Source organism: Rhinolophus hipposideros (assembly GCF_964194185.1).
Source record: "Rhinolophus hipposideros genome assembly, chromosome: 2".
Classification (NCBI taxonomy): domain Eukaryota; kingdom Metazoa; phylum Chordata; class Mammalia; order Chiroptera; family Rhinolophidae; genus Rhinolophus; species Rhinolophus hipposideros.
Window position 1 is genome coordinate 31,292 of NC_138048.1, and position 15,777 is coordinate 47,068.

The window sequence follows — 15,777 nt, forward strand, 5'->3', positions numbered from 1 at the left end:
AAGAAACCGAAAAATGCCAATTCGAGGCGACGTGTACATCAATATGTTCACTGCAGGATTCTTTACAATGGCCAAGATATGCATGCAGCCTATCAATGGATGAATGGATAAAGAAGAGATGATACATGTATGCAATGGAATATTGCTTGGCCACAGAAGGAAATGGGCTCTGGCCATCTGTGGCGGTGTGGATGGACCTGGAGAGTACAGTGCTGAGTGGAGTGTGTCAGACCGAGAAAGATGCACTGTGATTGTGCTTCTAAGTGGGATTTAAGAACAGAACAAACAAACAGAAAAAAGTTCATACATACAAAGAACATTTTGTTGGTTGCCAGCTGGAAGGGGGTTTGTGAAGTGGGTTAAAAGGGGAGAGATTAAAAAGTACAAATTGGTTGTTACAAAGTAGTCATGGGGATCCAGGGTATAGTATAAGGAATGTATTAATGATATTGCAATAACAACACATGGCATCAGATGAGTACTAGATAATTTAGGGTGATAGATGGGAGAGGAGTTAGGAGCAGGGCCGAAAAGGTGAAGGGGTTAAAAAGTACAAATTGGTAGTTACTAAATAGTCATGGGGATGTAATGTAAAGCATAGGGAATATAGTTAATACTATGACAATAACTATGTATAGTGCCAGGTGGGTACTGGATGAGTCAGGGGAATCACTTTGTTAAATTACTTAAATTCTAACCACTATGCTGTACACCTAAAATTAATATAAAATAATATTGAATGTCAAAAAATTGAAAAATTTGTAAGCACACCCAAAACTGATTAAGCTTATACCAAAATAATGAGGGACGATAGGTTCCTAGGGGAAGTAATTAGGATCTCGACAGAATTATCAGCCACCATAAGGTCTACCCTGTAAATCAAAAGTTTAATTACGACAGGTTTCAACGAATTCGATCAATAGCCCCCCAGGTGAGAGAGTACCTGGGTTAAGATATTTGATTCACACAATGTGAGAGGAAGCATCTGGACTGGGAAGAAAGGATAGCTCCAACTGACTTAAGCTGTCAAACAAGATGGTGGAGTGTACTTGCAAAAGGAATTTCAGAACACTTCCATAGGTCAGGTCAGGTCCCAAGGAATAGGAAGTTATTCAATAGAGCAAACAAAAATGGAAAGGCGAATAGTAGATAATGTGAACCTTAAGAAAAAACTTATGCATTCTGAGAGAAAAACAGGACAAAGTATGCTGGTCAACATCCTAAGGGTGAGGAGCTGCCAAGAACTGAAAATAACGCTATGTTCACAGTAACAGTGATAAGAATCCCCATGAAATGTACCAGATGAGCTGATCCACAGCAAGTCATGGTTTATGAGTGTGTGGTTGAGGGACACTGTCTATGAGGAGCTTGAGGGGAAAAAGGAAAGTACAGATGACCTCAGTAAAGGGGTCAAGGCTGCCACTGTAGATGAGGGAATGTGGTTTGAAGCACTGGGATTTAAGGAGCTGAGAGCATTTAAAAAGAGGAATAGAAAAGGGTCAAGGCCTGACCACCAGGACTGCTGTTTAGAGATGAGTTGGGCTGAGAAGACTATAGAAAGGGTGTGGGCATCCTTATCAGTTGCTGCTGAGAAGTAAAGCAGGACAAGGACTAAAAGAGATTACCCTGAAAAATGTTTTCGCGCAATTATAAGGACAGAAAGTCAGGCTCTCATGTAAAAGAAGAGAATAAGTGGCGAAAATATGGACCTGGGGATGAGACCACATATTAAAGAGGGTTAGAGTCTAAGGAGAAAAACAGGATGACAGAAAAAGTTACAGGAATCAAGAAAAAGTTATGTTTTTACATAATATAGAGAAGATAAACTTTAAAGAGAAAAATATTTACTAGAAAAGGAGAAATTGAAACCTATGGAAGAACGCTTACAGAGAATGAGAGTCTTCATCTGATGCTCATGTCAGATTATCACAATGTAAGGGGGACTGCACAGGAAGTTTTCAAAGATTATCATACGAAAATGTGATTCCATAAACCCTGTAAAATCTTGAAATGTTGATGAAAATGTCTCTGGGAGCATTTCTTGAAACTAAAATGTAAAGAGAACCACTATTTAAATCTATTCTTTAACACTTAGTATTTTTACATGTAAAAGCCTCTGTTTTTAAGAAAGTTTGGCAATTTAAATTCCAGGAAACCAATGATGACACTGTAAAATCCATTTCAGCTGCTTTAAGAAATGTCATTGTTTTTGAACTCTGTCCTTATTGGCATCAGGTCTACAACTACATTTTATACACCTGTGTACACATATTACTCATGAGCTCATGAGGAATCATATTTTAAAGAAAGAAGAGTGAGTCTCTAGATTTTTAAAATTAACTTTCTTTAAAAATGTTTTCCAAAGTCTGAGGATGAAAAGGAACAATTAAAGTACTATGAGAAGTTAGAATCTCTGCAATATAATATGAATCAACAAAAGAAGAAAAATGATGAATTAGAGACAGAGGTTACCAGGTAAGGTTTTAATATTTCAGATCATGTCAACCATTAATTACTATTTCATTATAATTCTTACTTTATGAAAACCTAAGTACAAATGTATTTCATACCTGTAATTTTCATAATTAAAAAAGCTATCCTACTTACAAATTTACATCAGAAACTCACAGCATAGTCAAACTTGTGTGAATGCCAAAATATTATACCTACTTTTGAATGATTCCTAAAACTATAATGACCGTGTCTTTTGCATATACTGTCAACTGCACTCTTCCTGGTCTCCCTTGAATCTTTATTTCTGCAGGATGTCTGTGCTCTCTTTGGTAATCTTTCCTTCTTTTCGTAGTGTTCTTGCCTTCAGCATTCTAACAGTTTAATGTCTAAAAACCTATCTGTGGTATTGTTTAACAACATCAGAATTGTTATTGATTTGGCTTCTATGTTCTTTCTACTTTTTTGTCAGTTATAAAATATGTCATACATACCAAACCATATGTATAACTTAAAAAAGAATGAGATGAGTAATCATCTCACTCAAATAATAATGGAATCTTTCCCAACGTCTGGGAAGCCCGCACGTGGCTTGCTTTCTGTTTACTTGCTGCTTACTGAATGAAGTTCTTTCTCTGATTCTCCTCAGTGTTTTTTCTCCCATGTCACTGTCTTTCTCTGCATTGTTTTGTATTCTCATTTTGTTAACTTTGTGCTAGCAAAGATCTCTTCGTAAAACAGACTCGAAGAGACTGTGACACATTATCTCTCCAATTTCCTTTCTTCTAAAGCCCTGCCCCTTTCCTTTCCCCTCCACTCAGACTTCAGATTTTTCTTTCCGGTTTCTCTTTCTATTTTGAATGATCTCTTGTTGGTACGTACTTTCTTTTCTTCTGGTAGACTGTGGTCAGTAGGCACCGAATGGTATTTTGGTGTTTTTTCAAAACATCCACATATATTATACTTTTCTTCTTCACCTTGGATACTAATCTCTGGTTTATAGCTGATATTTAATATGTTTGATACTAACAATCTTAAGTGGATATTAATAATACTTTAATTATAAGAACCTTACATTGTTACAATATGAAGTCTGTATCATATGTATCACAATTGTTTTATGTTACTTACCTAAGATTATAATTTAATTAGTATGCTTTCAAACTCTTATACTGGAACAAATAGGAGAGGATCATAATTTATAGATTTGTTTATTTTGTATGATAGACATATCATCTCTTTAAATAATTACTAAACATTTACTCTTAAAGAATTTGACTTACTCGTTTTCTACAATTCTGCAGACTGAAGACCCTCTTTCAGAATACAAGGATGCTACATGACAGTCAAAATGGAGAGGTTAGTTTCCTTGGAGATTTAGAACCCAATCAATCTGAAATGGATATTCAGATGGCTAGGTTAAAACAGAAGGTACTTTGTAATCCGTTTGGGACCCAGAAATCACTTAATTTGGGGAAATAGAAACCACTCAATGCTTTGAGCAGTACAATATTGATTTCTCTCTTAATTTTACAGACTCAAGCAGTGAAAAAGATAGCTTATTTTCTATATCATTTTTCTATAAAAGGGCATACTGTTACCTCTCCTATGTCTCAACCCTGGCTAGTGATCTAAAGCCAAGAAGGACACCGTTGCATGACCCCAAAGCACTGGCTCCAATCTTCATTGAGATGTAATGAACATAGCATGCAGTTCCATCATTTAAAGTGTGCAGTGCAGTGGCTTTTAGTGTATTCAAAGCTTTATGCAGTCATCATCACAATCAGTTTTACAACATTTTCATCACCCTGGAAAGTATCTGTGTACTGTTAGCCTTCACCGTGTGCCAGTCTGCCCTTCCCACTCTTCCTAGCCCTAAGGAACCACTAGTGAACTCTCTGCTCCATATTGTGGTTTTGATGTAGTTTTTTTCTGATGAATAATGATGCTGAGCAATCTTTTCCCATGCTTATTATCCATTTGTATAACTTTTTTGAAAAACTGTTGTTTCAATTCCTTTGCCCTTTTAAAATTGCACTGTCTCTTTCTTGTTGAATTGTAAGAGTTCTTTATATATCCTGGATACAAATCGCTTATCAGATATAGGATTTTCAAATATTTCTCCCTTTCATTAGCTTGCCTTTTTAGTCTTTCAATGGTATCCTTTAAAGCACAGAAGCATTTATTTTAATGGAGTCCAGTTAATCTATTTTTTTAAACACTCAATTACGAACTCTTTCATGAAGACGTATACCTATGCTTTCTTCTAAGCTTTTATAATTTTAGCTTTTACATTTTGAGATACTTTTTATATCTGGTATGATGTAGAGCTCTAATTTTTTCTTTTGCATGTGGATATCCAGTTGATCCAGTATCATTTGCTCAAAAGACTATTCACATCCAACTGGATTTTTTAGCACCCTTGTCAAAAATCACTCGGCTCTACATATGAGGTTAATTTCCGGATCCTTAATTTTGATTCATTGATCTATAGATCTGTCCTTACGCCATTACCAAATCAAATGTTATGAGAACGCTTCCCCAGTCATCTTGCATATTACCAGATGCCTTATGGAATAATAAAATGTCAATGTAGGGGAATATCTTTAATTCCACTTCTGTGGAGATGTTTTGCTTCTGGATGGAGACTGTGGCCTCCAGACCTTGGTGACCTTATGACATGATGGGATATTAGGCTTACAAAGTCGACTCATTCCTTTTGTTTTCTTCATTCAAAACATTAATCTTTAACCCAGTGCCTCCCTTTCACTCCCATTTCCATCAAATGTCGGTAATAGGATCTGACACTTGGTGGACAACTTTCTTCATTTTGTCTATCTCCTAATCCATAGCCTCTTCCATAGATTTCACTGTCTAGGAAGGAGAAGATGAAACCTGGACCATCTGCTTTCCTCTTTAGAAATCTCTCTAATCCATCATCTTGCAATTGAAAAGTAGATTCTGTTTGACCCGGTTCTTTTCTGAAACACTGGTGCCAATCTTGTTCTTGGCATAGATCCTACATTCTCAGAAACACATTGAGATGCATAGTTGTACCTTTAGCTTCATATATAATTAATGGAATAAATATTTCATCCCATCCAAAGAAAACATTTCAAGAGTACAGCTGTTAAAATTCAGGAAGTAATTAATCAATCAGAAACAAATAATAGATTCGTGATGTGAATTATAAAATGTCAAAGCCTTTTTGTGTGATACGGAGAAGTATTTCGGTATAAGATTCAGAAGACATGGTCTTCCCTTTTCATACAAACAAGCTTGAAGTACGGTAAAGGAGAGATTGTATTTAAATAGTGCCAGAGGACACTATGATTGTTTTACTACTGAGATTAAAAATGATTCCATAATGCTCTCTATTTCCTCACCGAGGAAAAGGAAGTGAAGATTGAGTACTAGATTGATGAATAAATATTGAAAGCTGCCTATCTCTTTTAGAATTTTAGGGAATGGAAATCAGGAAAAAGGTTTGATTTTGGTTATTAACTGGCTATTTCTAGTTTTACAACTATCATACTAGAAATCATATGTCTCCTTGCCAGTCTTCCTTATCCTGTACGTTGAGGGAAGCTTCTAAAGATGCCTACCTGCCTAGCTGTCATTGAAGGGAACCCTTGAGAAACTTCTTATGCCTTTCTTGTATTCACTGCTTCTTCTCTTTAGCATTGTGTGTCATTAATAAGTCAATCTCCACATTACTTAGATTACACCATAAAGGAGACTAAAGGCATACCTCGGAGATATTGCAGATTTGGTTCCAACCACAGCAATACACTAGTAACCCAATAAAGTGAATCACAAGAATTGTGCATATAAATTTATTTTACACTAGTCTGTAGTCTATCAAGTGTGTGGTAACATTATGTCTAAATAAACAGTGTACATACCTTAATTAAAAAGTACTTCATTGCTAAACTGCCAAACATAATCCAACTTGGTCGGAAAAGTGGTATTCATACACTTGCTAAATGCATGATTGTCCAAAGCTTTCAATTTGTAAAACATAGTTGCAAAACACAATACAGCAAAGTGCAATAAAAGAAGATATCTGTAATTAATAACTTAAAAGGTACGTTTACTATTATCTCTTTTTTTAATCCAGAAGGTGTGGCTATTTTTTCCTTAACTCTCCAATGGAGTGGTTGAAATAAACAACAGTTATTTGACTCACAGATCCATACTTAAGAAGAGTGTGGCCAAGGCCATCTGTCTCCGTTCCCCTCAGCTTCAATTGGGGCAGCTCGATGGCTGGAGGCTGGAATCATTTGAAAGTTTGTACAGCAATGTGTCCGGTAGTTGGTGCCTACTGTTGGTCGGCTCTCTAGCTGGAGGAGACAGCAGGAACAGCTACACCTGAACACCCAGCTCGCATTGTGGCCCGAGCCTCCCCACAACACGGGGCTGGATTCCAAGGTTCAGATCCTCAGAGACATAACCAACAGGAGCTGTGTTGCCCTTTGTGAAGGAGTCTTGGAATTCACACGAAATGTCTTTCAACATATTCTGTTCATTAGGAGCCAGTCACTAATGTTGACCCATATTCTAGTGGTTTTATGCAATGAATATTTCAAAATTTACGGACACATTTAAAAACCACCTTGATCTGTCCACTGGCCACAATTCTTTACATTCCCCCCACATGGAAAATACACTCATCCCTACACAATACTCGCCACAAGTCTCAATTTAATGGCATCAGGCTCAGGTTCCAATCTAAGATTTTACCATCTTAGTCTGGTGCAAATGGGGATGAAGGGCCTGGGTTTTGGTTTCTAGGATAAAGCTCCTTGAGGACAATTCCTTTCAATATGAAAACATGAGAAAGGAAGAGACAAGTTATCTACCACCCACACACCCAACATTCTGCTCGACTGCTGAAGTTTCCCCTGCAGAAATAGAAAGTGGAAGGCACGTTAGTCCATAGCAATTCTGAAATACAGCCTGATGTGTGCTGCCCGTTCTTTGATTAGGACCTAGTCCTAATCATGCCAATGCTTCTCCATGGCCCTTTGCTGTCCCCTGTGAGCTCTTTGTTCTGTCCTCTTCATAAGAAATGACCTGTGCTTGCAGCTCTTCCCTCAGCGTCATTCCTCCACCCAAATGCCTAAGACCCACAGGCCTCCTCTTATTTTTCACGCTCTTGGTGTTTATTAGTCCAAGGTAACAAGGTGGTTTTTTGCTACTTGATTATCCTAAAAACTTGGAGTTGCGTGAGAGTTTATTGGGGTTCGTGCCATTAGAAAAGCCACCGTCATACATCGTTTTGAGATAAGCTCTTGGGCTTCCTGTAGCTGTTGTAGGACCATGCCTTTAAAATTCTTTTCCTCTGAAGAGCCTTCCAGGAATTTAAGGCCCCACCTTAACTCTTTCGAAGTCTTGAGGAAGGCTTTACACTCTTGTCCTCATCCGTAGATCATGTCTTCCTGGGAGCACAGCGAATTTGATCTTCACTCAGAAGCCATTTCTTCATTTTAGCATGATTTGACAACAGGGCATGTGGGAGAGGCTGTAAATGGGAAACACATTTGAACACAATAAGTCCTGGTTCCTTTACAGTTCACAGTCTTTCGTTAGCTCATGTATCTCATGGATTTTACTTGGTTACTTCACAGCAAGAGTCCCCTTTCATCCGGATGTCAGACCCATTTTCTTCACTAGCTGAGAAGTCTTTGTGGCCAGCCTCTTTAGGGGCCCGCAAGCCCCCAATAACCGTCTCTTGGAGGCTCTTGTGGGTGTCGTTCTCATTCTTCTGCACATCCTTTCGGGTTCCACCTACCTCCTGGTGGAAAGGCACTCCTACAGGTTTTAGATTGCTTTTCTTTGTGGCCTCACACCATTTTGAATATCAGTATCAATGCCAGTTGTTCATTGCTGCTCAAGAAACCAACTCAAAAGCTAGTGGCTCAAAACAGCATCTGTTTTGTTCATCAGTAATGCAGTTGAGTGAAGCTCAGTGAGACTAGCTCATTTCTGTTCCACTTGGCATCAGCTGCGTTGCCATGAAGCTGCGAATGAGAATCATCTAAAGGCTGTTACACACACGTGTAGCAGTTGAAGCGGGGTTTTGGCCGGGACGCCCACTGGGGCTGTCTCAGCGCGAACATCTGTAGGAGGCCTCACTGTGTGTCCTGGGCTTCTTCATCTGCACAACATGCTGGCTGGGTTCTCAGGGCGAGCTTCCCGAGAGAAAGTCAGATGGAAGCTGTATCACATTTTCTGCCGCAGGCATAGCATTCTCACAGCAGTTCTGCCCTATTCCATGCACTAGAATCCAGTTACTTCCTAAGGCCAGCACATATTAAAAGGGAGGGAATTTCATGGAGAAATGTCAAGAATTTGTAGCCATGTTTTAAAAACACTACATCAATCCACTCTCCTCATCTTACCAAATAAGCATTGTATCTGCAGGAAAGTAGTTCTACCCAACTCAGTATCACTGAAATCCCAGCAGATTTGTTGTTATTATTGCTGTTTAGGATGTTCTTGTATATTGTGGAAAGAGAGGATTACAAGATAGCATTATCGAATTAAGACACATTTTTGTTGTTGAAAAAAATGTAGCGATCATCTCACTAAACATTCACAGTGTGAGATGTGATTTCTCCTTAACCTTGGGAATCATTTCTTCTTGAAAGCAATTCAAATTACCATGAAACATTTGTAGCTGACGGAGGCCTAACTATCTCAAGATGAGTTACTTGTAACTCCCTAAAACTTCGTAAGAAATTATGGAGAGTTAAAATGGGGAACAGGTGAGAGACTATCAACTCAGAGGTGACTTACAGTCATTTTATAGAAGAAAAACATGAACCAATCATTCAGGAAATCGTAGAAAATCAAGTACAGATGTTGTGTGGCAAAGTCGATGACAATAAAGGATACATTTTTGAGTCTCCTGGTGCTTTTCTCTTTGTTCTTCATTCTGAGTAATTCAAGTTTCCACATTCTAAGGATCTACTGCAGTATTGATGACATTTTATGGCAACTGAGTTTATTTCACAAGTTGATACTGGTTTGGGGTTAGACTATTCTCAGTCAACTTCCTTCGTAACCAAATCATACTATCTTACTCATTCAGAATGATGCTCTCAAAGCAAAACTGGAAACTGCATCTTCAGAATGTCTCCATCTGTGGGGTGGCCAGTTGGCTCCATGGTTAGAGCATCGTGCTGGTTCCAATCCTTGGTAACCAAGGTCGCTGGTTCGATTCCCACATGGACCAGTTAGCTACACCCTCCACAACTAGGTTGAAAACAATGGCTGGAGCTTGGAGCTGAGCCCCCAGTGAGCGGCCGGCCAGTTGGTTCAGTGGTTAGAGCGCAGTGCTCATAACACCAAGGTTGCCGGTTCGATTCCCGCATGGGTCAGTGAGCTGTACCCTCCATAACTAGTAGATTGAAGAGAACAATTTGACTTGGAGCTGAGCTGCGCATCCCACAGCTAGATTGGAAACTGTTACTTGACAGGGAGCTGATGGGTCCTGGAAAAAACACTGTTCCCCAATTATAAAAAAAAAATTTGTTTCCAAAAGTTTTTTTTTAAAAAAGATATCTATACCTTGTTGAAGAAAATCAATCTTAAACAGGAGTTATTATCTATGAAAGGAGTACAAAAGTCATGTGAAAAAGTAGAGAATAAAAAGAGTGGAGATAAAAATTATTAAACCTCAAAATTCATATAGTCACGAATGTGGTAGAAAAGAGTGAAGCAGAACACAGTAATTTCTGGGATATTGAAGACTGAGCGAGACAGGATGTAGTAGAAAAAATTTTTTTAAATCTATTTTTACAGGTTAATTCATTGATTTTTAACACGCCTTAATTCATTTTGCTGCAAATTACGTTTTCGATATACATAGTGTATGTGATTCTTCTACTCCCCTTAACGGCAGTTGTTTTTATTTTTTATTTTTTTAGATTTCTGGAACTAAGGTGGTATTTGCTTCTCCTTTTAAATATTTCAGTTCCCATCATTATTATCACTCAATTGATCTTTGAGATTTGTTCTTTCTGGATAATCATTTGATTTTTAAGACCAATTGATATAAAACGAGACTCTTAGGAAATACAGAAAATAAAGTGCACCATATTCTTAGATTATTCAGTCATATTGTTCAATTTTTAAAATTTAATATTGATTCTCTTATTGGAATAGTCAAATGAGATGATTCAAAATATTTTCATGATTCAGATTTATTTTATTCCGTATTGATGATAAATATTTTAAACTTCAGCTTTTTTCACATTTAAATTGCCGTCCAAATCATTGACTTAAAACTAAAGAATACAAATAGACTGTAATTATTCAGTTTATAATTATTTTTAAAATGTATCCTTTCCGTTGGCTTTAGGAACCAGCAGCATCTCAAAAAAACGTACACCCGTTAAATGACCATGATGGCGCTTCCATAAGTGACATGGAACTCAGAATTAAACGTCTGGAATCTGAACTCTTCAAAGTGAAAACTTCTTGTAAAATAGAATTGGAAGAATGTAAACACCTCTACCTAGAAGACTTAAAACTTAGAACATCATTGGAAAACAAACTAAACAAGTAAGTCCACAGTCAGAGAAAATCAATCGAGCTCATTAATTTGCCTCTGAAGTATAATTTTTGTCCAGGCAGATTCCTGAGATTGATAGGAAATGAAAGCTTACTAAATAGTATAATTTTGGAAAATGATGTTAGTGAATAAATTACTTTTAAAATGTTAGTTAGTTCAGGACATTTGCATCTCTCCCCATTTTTGGTTTTACATGATTGTATTTTTCCTTCTAGCGGTTTTCATAGAGTTAATCTGATCTACCAGTCTTTAAGCAAAGTGTTTTTGAAGCTTTATGATTTAGACAACACTATTTATTATAAAATTGCTTGTCAGAATTCCCCTAAATAGTTTTTAATGAGGTAACTATTATAAGATAACAACTTAAACCCAAAGGGTTAAGTACTCTGCATGTTCCGGCACTTGGTACATGTACTGTCTCCATTGTGCTCTGTGTTATTATCTCTGGAGGTCGCTTTCAGACAAGCTCTTCTTTCTAGTCTTTCTGATGTCCACAAGGCATATATGTGAAATATAGCGGAGGGTAAACAACGTAGGGGTGAGGGTAGTATAACCCAAGAAGTGGCTAAAAAGATAAGGTGGTGAGCCTGGGGGGGTGTGTGGAAGACAGAAAGCGCAGAGCCCACGCCCAGCGCCTTGGTCACAGTGTTATATTATAAGCTACACGCCTGCGGAGCGGTTTCATTCAGTAGGATCACCCACCAGGCTCCCTCCTTCTCCCCCAGAGGCTGTTGTTCTACATGACACCTCAGTCCTCAGGGTAATGAGGGCGTTACCCAAGGGCGGTGACAGCAAAGGCTTGAAAATATCTTGGTGGGATTTTTAAAAAATTCTAAACTCATTTGCTATGTACGTCTCATGGCAATCCTCAAGAATCTTATTGGTTCAGCCATTGCAGAAGGCAGCAAGTATTATCTGTGAAGCCGTCGATTTCACTGATAGCCCGTGTCCTCCCCTCCCTACTTTGAATTTCTTCTTAGTCTGGCATCCCCATAGAAACATATGTGCTTGTTTAGGATAATTTGAAAGCTATCCCTGTGCATGGTAGGTCTGCCCTGACGCATTTTCAATGTTAAAATGCTGTTTAATGGGAAATTTATTTTACTATTTATTATGGCAACTTGAAAAAAATGCAAGTCATTCAGGAAAAATAAAATACTAAGCCTTTGTTCTTACAATCTTCGCAGTGCTAATGATACGCTGGCAGAGATGAGAACCCAGCTTCTCATGAAGACACCACGGAACACTTTACTCAGCAGTGCTCCTGGGAGGCCTGTCCTGCTGCCACCTTGTATTGGAAGGATAAGTGATGGGTTCCTACCTCTAGGAAATCTCGCTCCAAGAGAACAGTCGGTGATTCCTAGGTCAACCCCACAGACTTCTAATAATAATGACACGTTCACCTACTTCATGAAGGTTAGTTATCTTCTTTCCTTTGGGTTTCAGTTGTCCGATATAATTCTTGTTCTTAACTTGGTGAGATTCTGAGTTGTTTCATTGACTAATGCACACAATGTGAAAGGCATAATTATGTGTGCTAATGTAGGAAGGAGACAGAAATTTTACAATCTTTTGTAAGTCCCTGCATCTCCCATGTTTTAAGAGCTAACTGTCATTAACTGTATTCAATAAATGTAATTGACTGACACATTTTAAATTTCTGGAAAAGCTGCTTTTCAATTAGATTTTACAAATGAAATGTTATTGCCTAACAACGAATGGTATGCTTTGAGATGCTTTGGCTTACTTCTGCATTGGTTTTAATTTGGTGATGGTTTATAACAATTTTAGTTGTCCTACAGCCCAGTTTTGCCACCCCTAAGCGTAAGTGAATGATTGACATTCACTCACTATATGTTGATGTTTCTTATTTCCATGAAACCGAGGTAAATCCTTGTTATGAATTCTGCAAACTTGTAACACTGAAAAGATTAATTTGTTCTTTCTAAGTTAAAAGTTGTTCTCTTTGTACATAATAGTACATCCTTAATTTCTATTTTACTTATAGCATTTTTTATTTTGATGAGTTAAACTGTTTTGCTTAAAAAGTAATAATAAAATAAAATATCTTGCTAAGCAACAGTACATTTTCTAAAGAGGTAAATTGAGCAAATATTTGAATTTTTAAAATGAAGTTCACTTATATCTGTACATCTTTTCTTTTAAATGGAGATTTAAGGAGATTAAAAAGAAATAGAAGTTGTAGCTCTAGAATTTAATTTAATTAGTTTCAGGTGCACAAGACAAGGTAATACTTAGACGTTCATCATTTATATCCCTCACACTGTGAACCCCCCCTCCCCCATTTCCCCTTTCACTATCCCTCCGACCTTGCACTGAGCCTTCACATTATATATATAAAATTATAGTTGGCATTCATTATTGTTCCGCTTTGGGTGTACAGTAGTACATTGATCAAGCATCTACATCTTCCCTGAGGTGGTCTCCCAGATGGGACCTGTGTCCATCAGATACCCTACAAAATCTTTACAACATTATTGATTACGTTCCCGAAATTATTTTTCAAAAACCCTGAGGCCATTTTGTGGTTACCGACTGTTTTCTAATCTCCTCACCTTCCCCCTTATCCCCACCCCCCCCACCCATTTAACAACCTTCAGCTTTTTCCTCTTTGTCCCCAGAACTGTTTCTGATTAGTTCATTCACTTATTCTTTTCTTTACATTCCGCATATAAGTGAGATCATATGGTACTTGTCTTTCTCTTTCTGACTTATTTCGCTTAACATAATGTTCTCTAGATCCATCCATGTTGTTGCAGATGGTAAGATTTCTTTTTTCTTTATGGCTGCGTAATACTCCAATATCTACATTTTGGCATCACTTGAATAATTGATGACTGAGGTGGCAATGATATGGCATCTTTAATAGCAACTTGTTTTCTTTGTGTAATATTGTTATTAAAATGTCCATTTTTGATCTCATTTCTTAAGTTCTTCATTCAGCTCCAGGATTTCTGTTTGGACCTTTTTTATAGTTTTCATATCTTAGATAAAGTACTCCTTCTGTTCGTTAATTTTACTCCTGAACTCGTTGAACTGCCTTGTGAGTTTTCTTGTATCTCATTGAGATTCTTCATGACTGCTGTTTTGAAATCTCGGTCACAGAGATCACAATCTTCATGACTTTGACTTGGTTTCTGGAGAAGTGTCATCTTCTCTCAGTGTTACCATGTCACCTTGGTTGTTCATGCTGCTGGATAGCTTGTTCTTCTGCAGGCTCATTTGAAATAGTGAACACTTTCTAATTTATGTACATTTTGATTCGAGCAATTCAGCAGCTAGATAATTAGAAGTCTCTGTTTTGTTTTTCAGTAGCTGATGCAATAGCACAGTTTCTGTTGTCTCTCACTGGTGCTACCTGAGCCTGGGGGGTCCAGGTGTGGGGGCTTAGCTGTGAGTGTGGGAGTGCTGGCCTGGGTGACCAGGGTGATGGGTGTTGCTGCTGTATCCAGATCACCAGGGACTCTGGGCACCAGCACCGTGGGAGGGAACAGGGGAAGGGGGTGGTCAGGGAGAGCCTGTCTTGAGTCCACTGAGCCCACCTGGTTCCCTGTGGCCCTGGTAGCACTGTGCTGTGGGTGGAGGCTGGAGAAGTATTTCTGCTGCTGCTACTGGTCTCTGGTGGTTCCAGCACTGCTCTTCCTTCCTTCCTTCCTTCCTTCCTTCCTTCCTTCCTTCCTTCCTTCCTTCCTTCCGTTCTTCCTTCCTTCTTTCCTTCCTTCCTTTCTTTCGTAACAGCTTCAATGAGATGTAATGAACATAGCATGCAGTTCACTCATTTAAAGTATGCAGTGCAGTGGCTTTTAGTGTATTCAAAGCTTTACGCAGTCATCATCACAATCAGTTTTACAACATTTTCATCACCCTGGAAAGTATCTGTGTACTGTTAGCCTTCACTGTGTGCCAGTCTGCCCTTCCCACTCTTCCTAGCCCTAGGGAACCACTAGTGAACTCTCTGCTCCATATTGTGGTTTTGATGTATTTTCTGATGACTAATGATGCTGAGCTATCTTTTCACATACTTATTGTCCATTTGTATAACTTCTTTGAAGAACTGATGATTCAATTCCATTGCCCATTAAAATGGGTTCGTCTTTTTCTTGTTGAATTGTAAGAATTCTTTATATATCCTAGATACAAATCGCTTATCAGATATAGGATTTTCAAATATTTCTCCCTTTCATTAGCTTGCCTTTTCAGTTTTTCAATGGTGTCCTTTAAAGCATAAAGTTTTTTATTTTTTATTTTAATGAAGTCCAGTTATCTACTTTTGTTTGGTACTGTCATATCTAAGACACAATTGCCAACTCCAGTCATGAAGACATGAAGCTTCTTCAAAGCTTTTATAGTTTTGGTTTTACCTTTTGAAATAATTTTATATATGGTATGATGTAGAGGTTTAATTTTTCTTTTGCATGTGGATATCCAGTTGACCCAGTATCGTTAGTTCAAAAGACTGTTCATGCCCAACTGGATTTTTCGGCACCCTTGTCAAAAATCACTTGACTGTATATATGAGGGTTAATTTTTGGATCATCTTTTCCAATTTATTGATCTATAGATCTGTCCTTACGCCATTACCAAATCAAATGTTATGAGAACGCTTCCCCAGTCATCTTGCATATTACCAGATGCCTTATGGAATAATGAAATGTCAATGTAGGGGAATATCTTTAATTCCACTTCTGTGGAGATGTTTTGCTTCTAGATGGAGCCTGCGGCCC

At 38.0% G+C, this 15,777-nt stretch overlaps 1 protein-coding gene across 1 annotated transcript in view; it reads left to right on the plus strand.

The window, feature by feature from the left end:
- Positions 1–15,777, plus strand: part of LOC308503932 (ankyrin repeat domain-containing protein 26-like) — a 78,663-nt gene that overhangs the window by 20,063 nt on the left and 42,823 nt on the right. The window contains exons 9-12 of the mRNA XM_081063725.1: positions 2,366–2,475; positions 3,756–3,810; positions 10,820–11,022; positions 12,220–12,448. Of these exons, the coding sequence (XP_080919851.1) occupies positions 2,366–2,475; positions 3,756–3,810; positions 10,820–11,022; positions 12,220–12,448 (597 nt within the window). The remainder of the gene's footprint in view (positions 1–2,365; positions 2,476–3,755; positions 3,811–10,819; positions 11,023–12,219; positions 12,449–15,777) is intronic.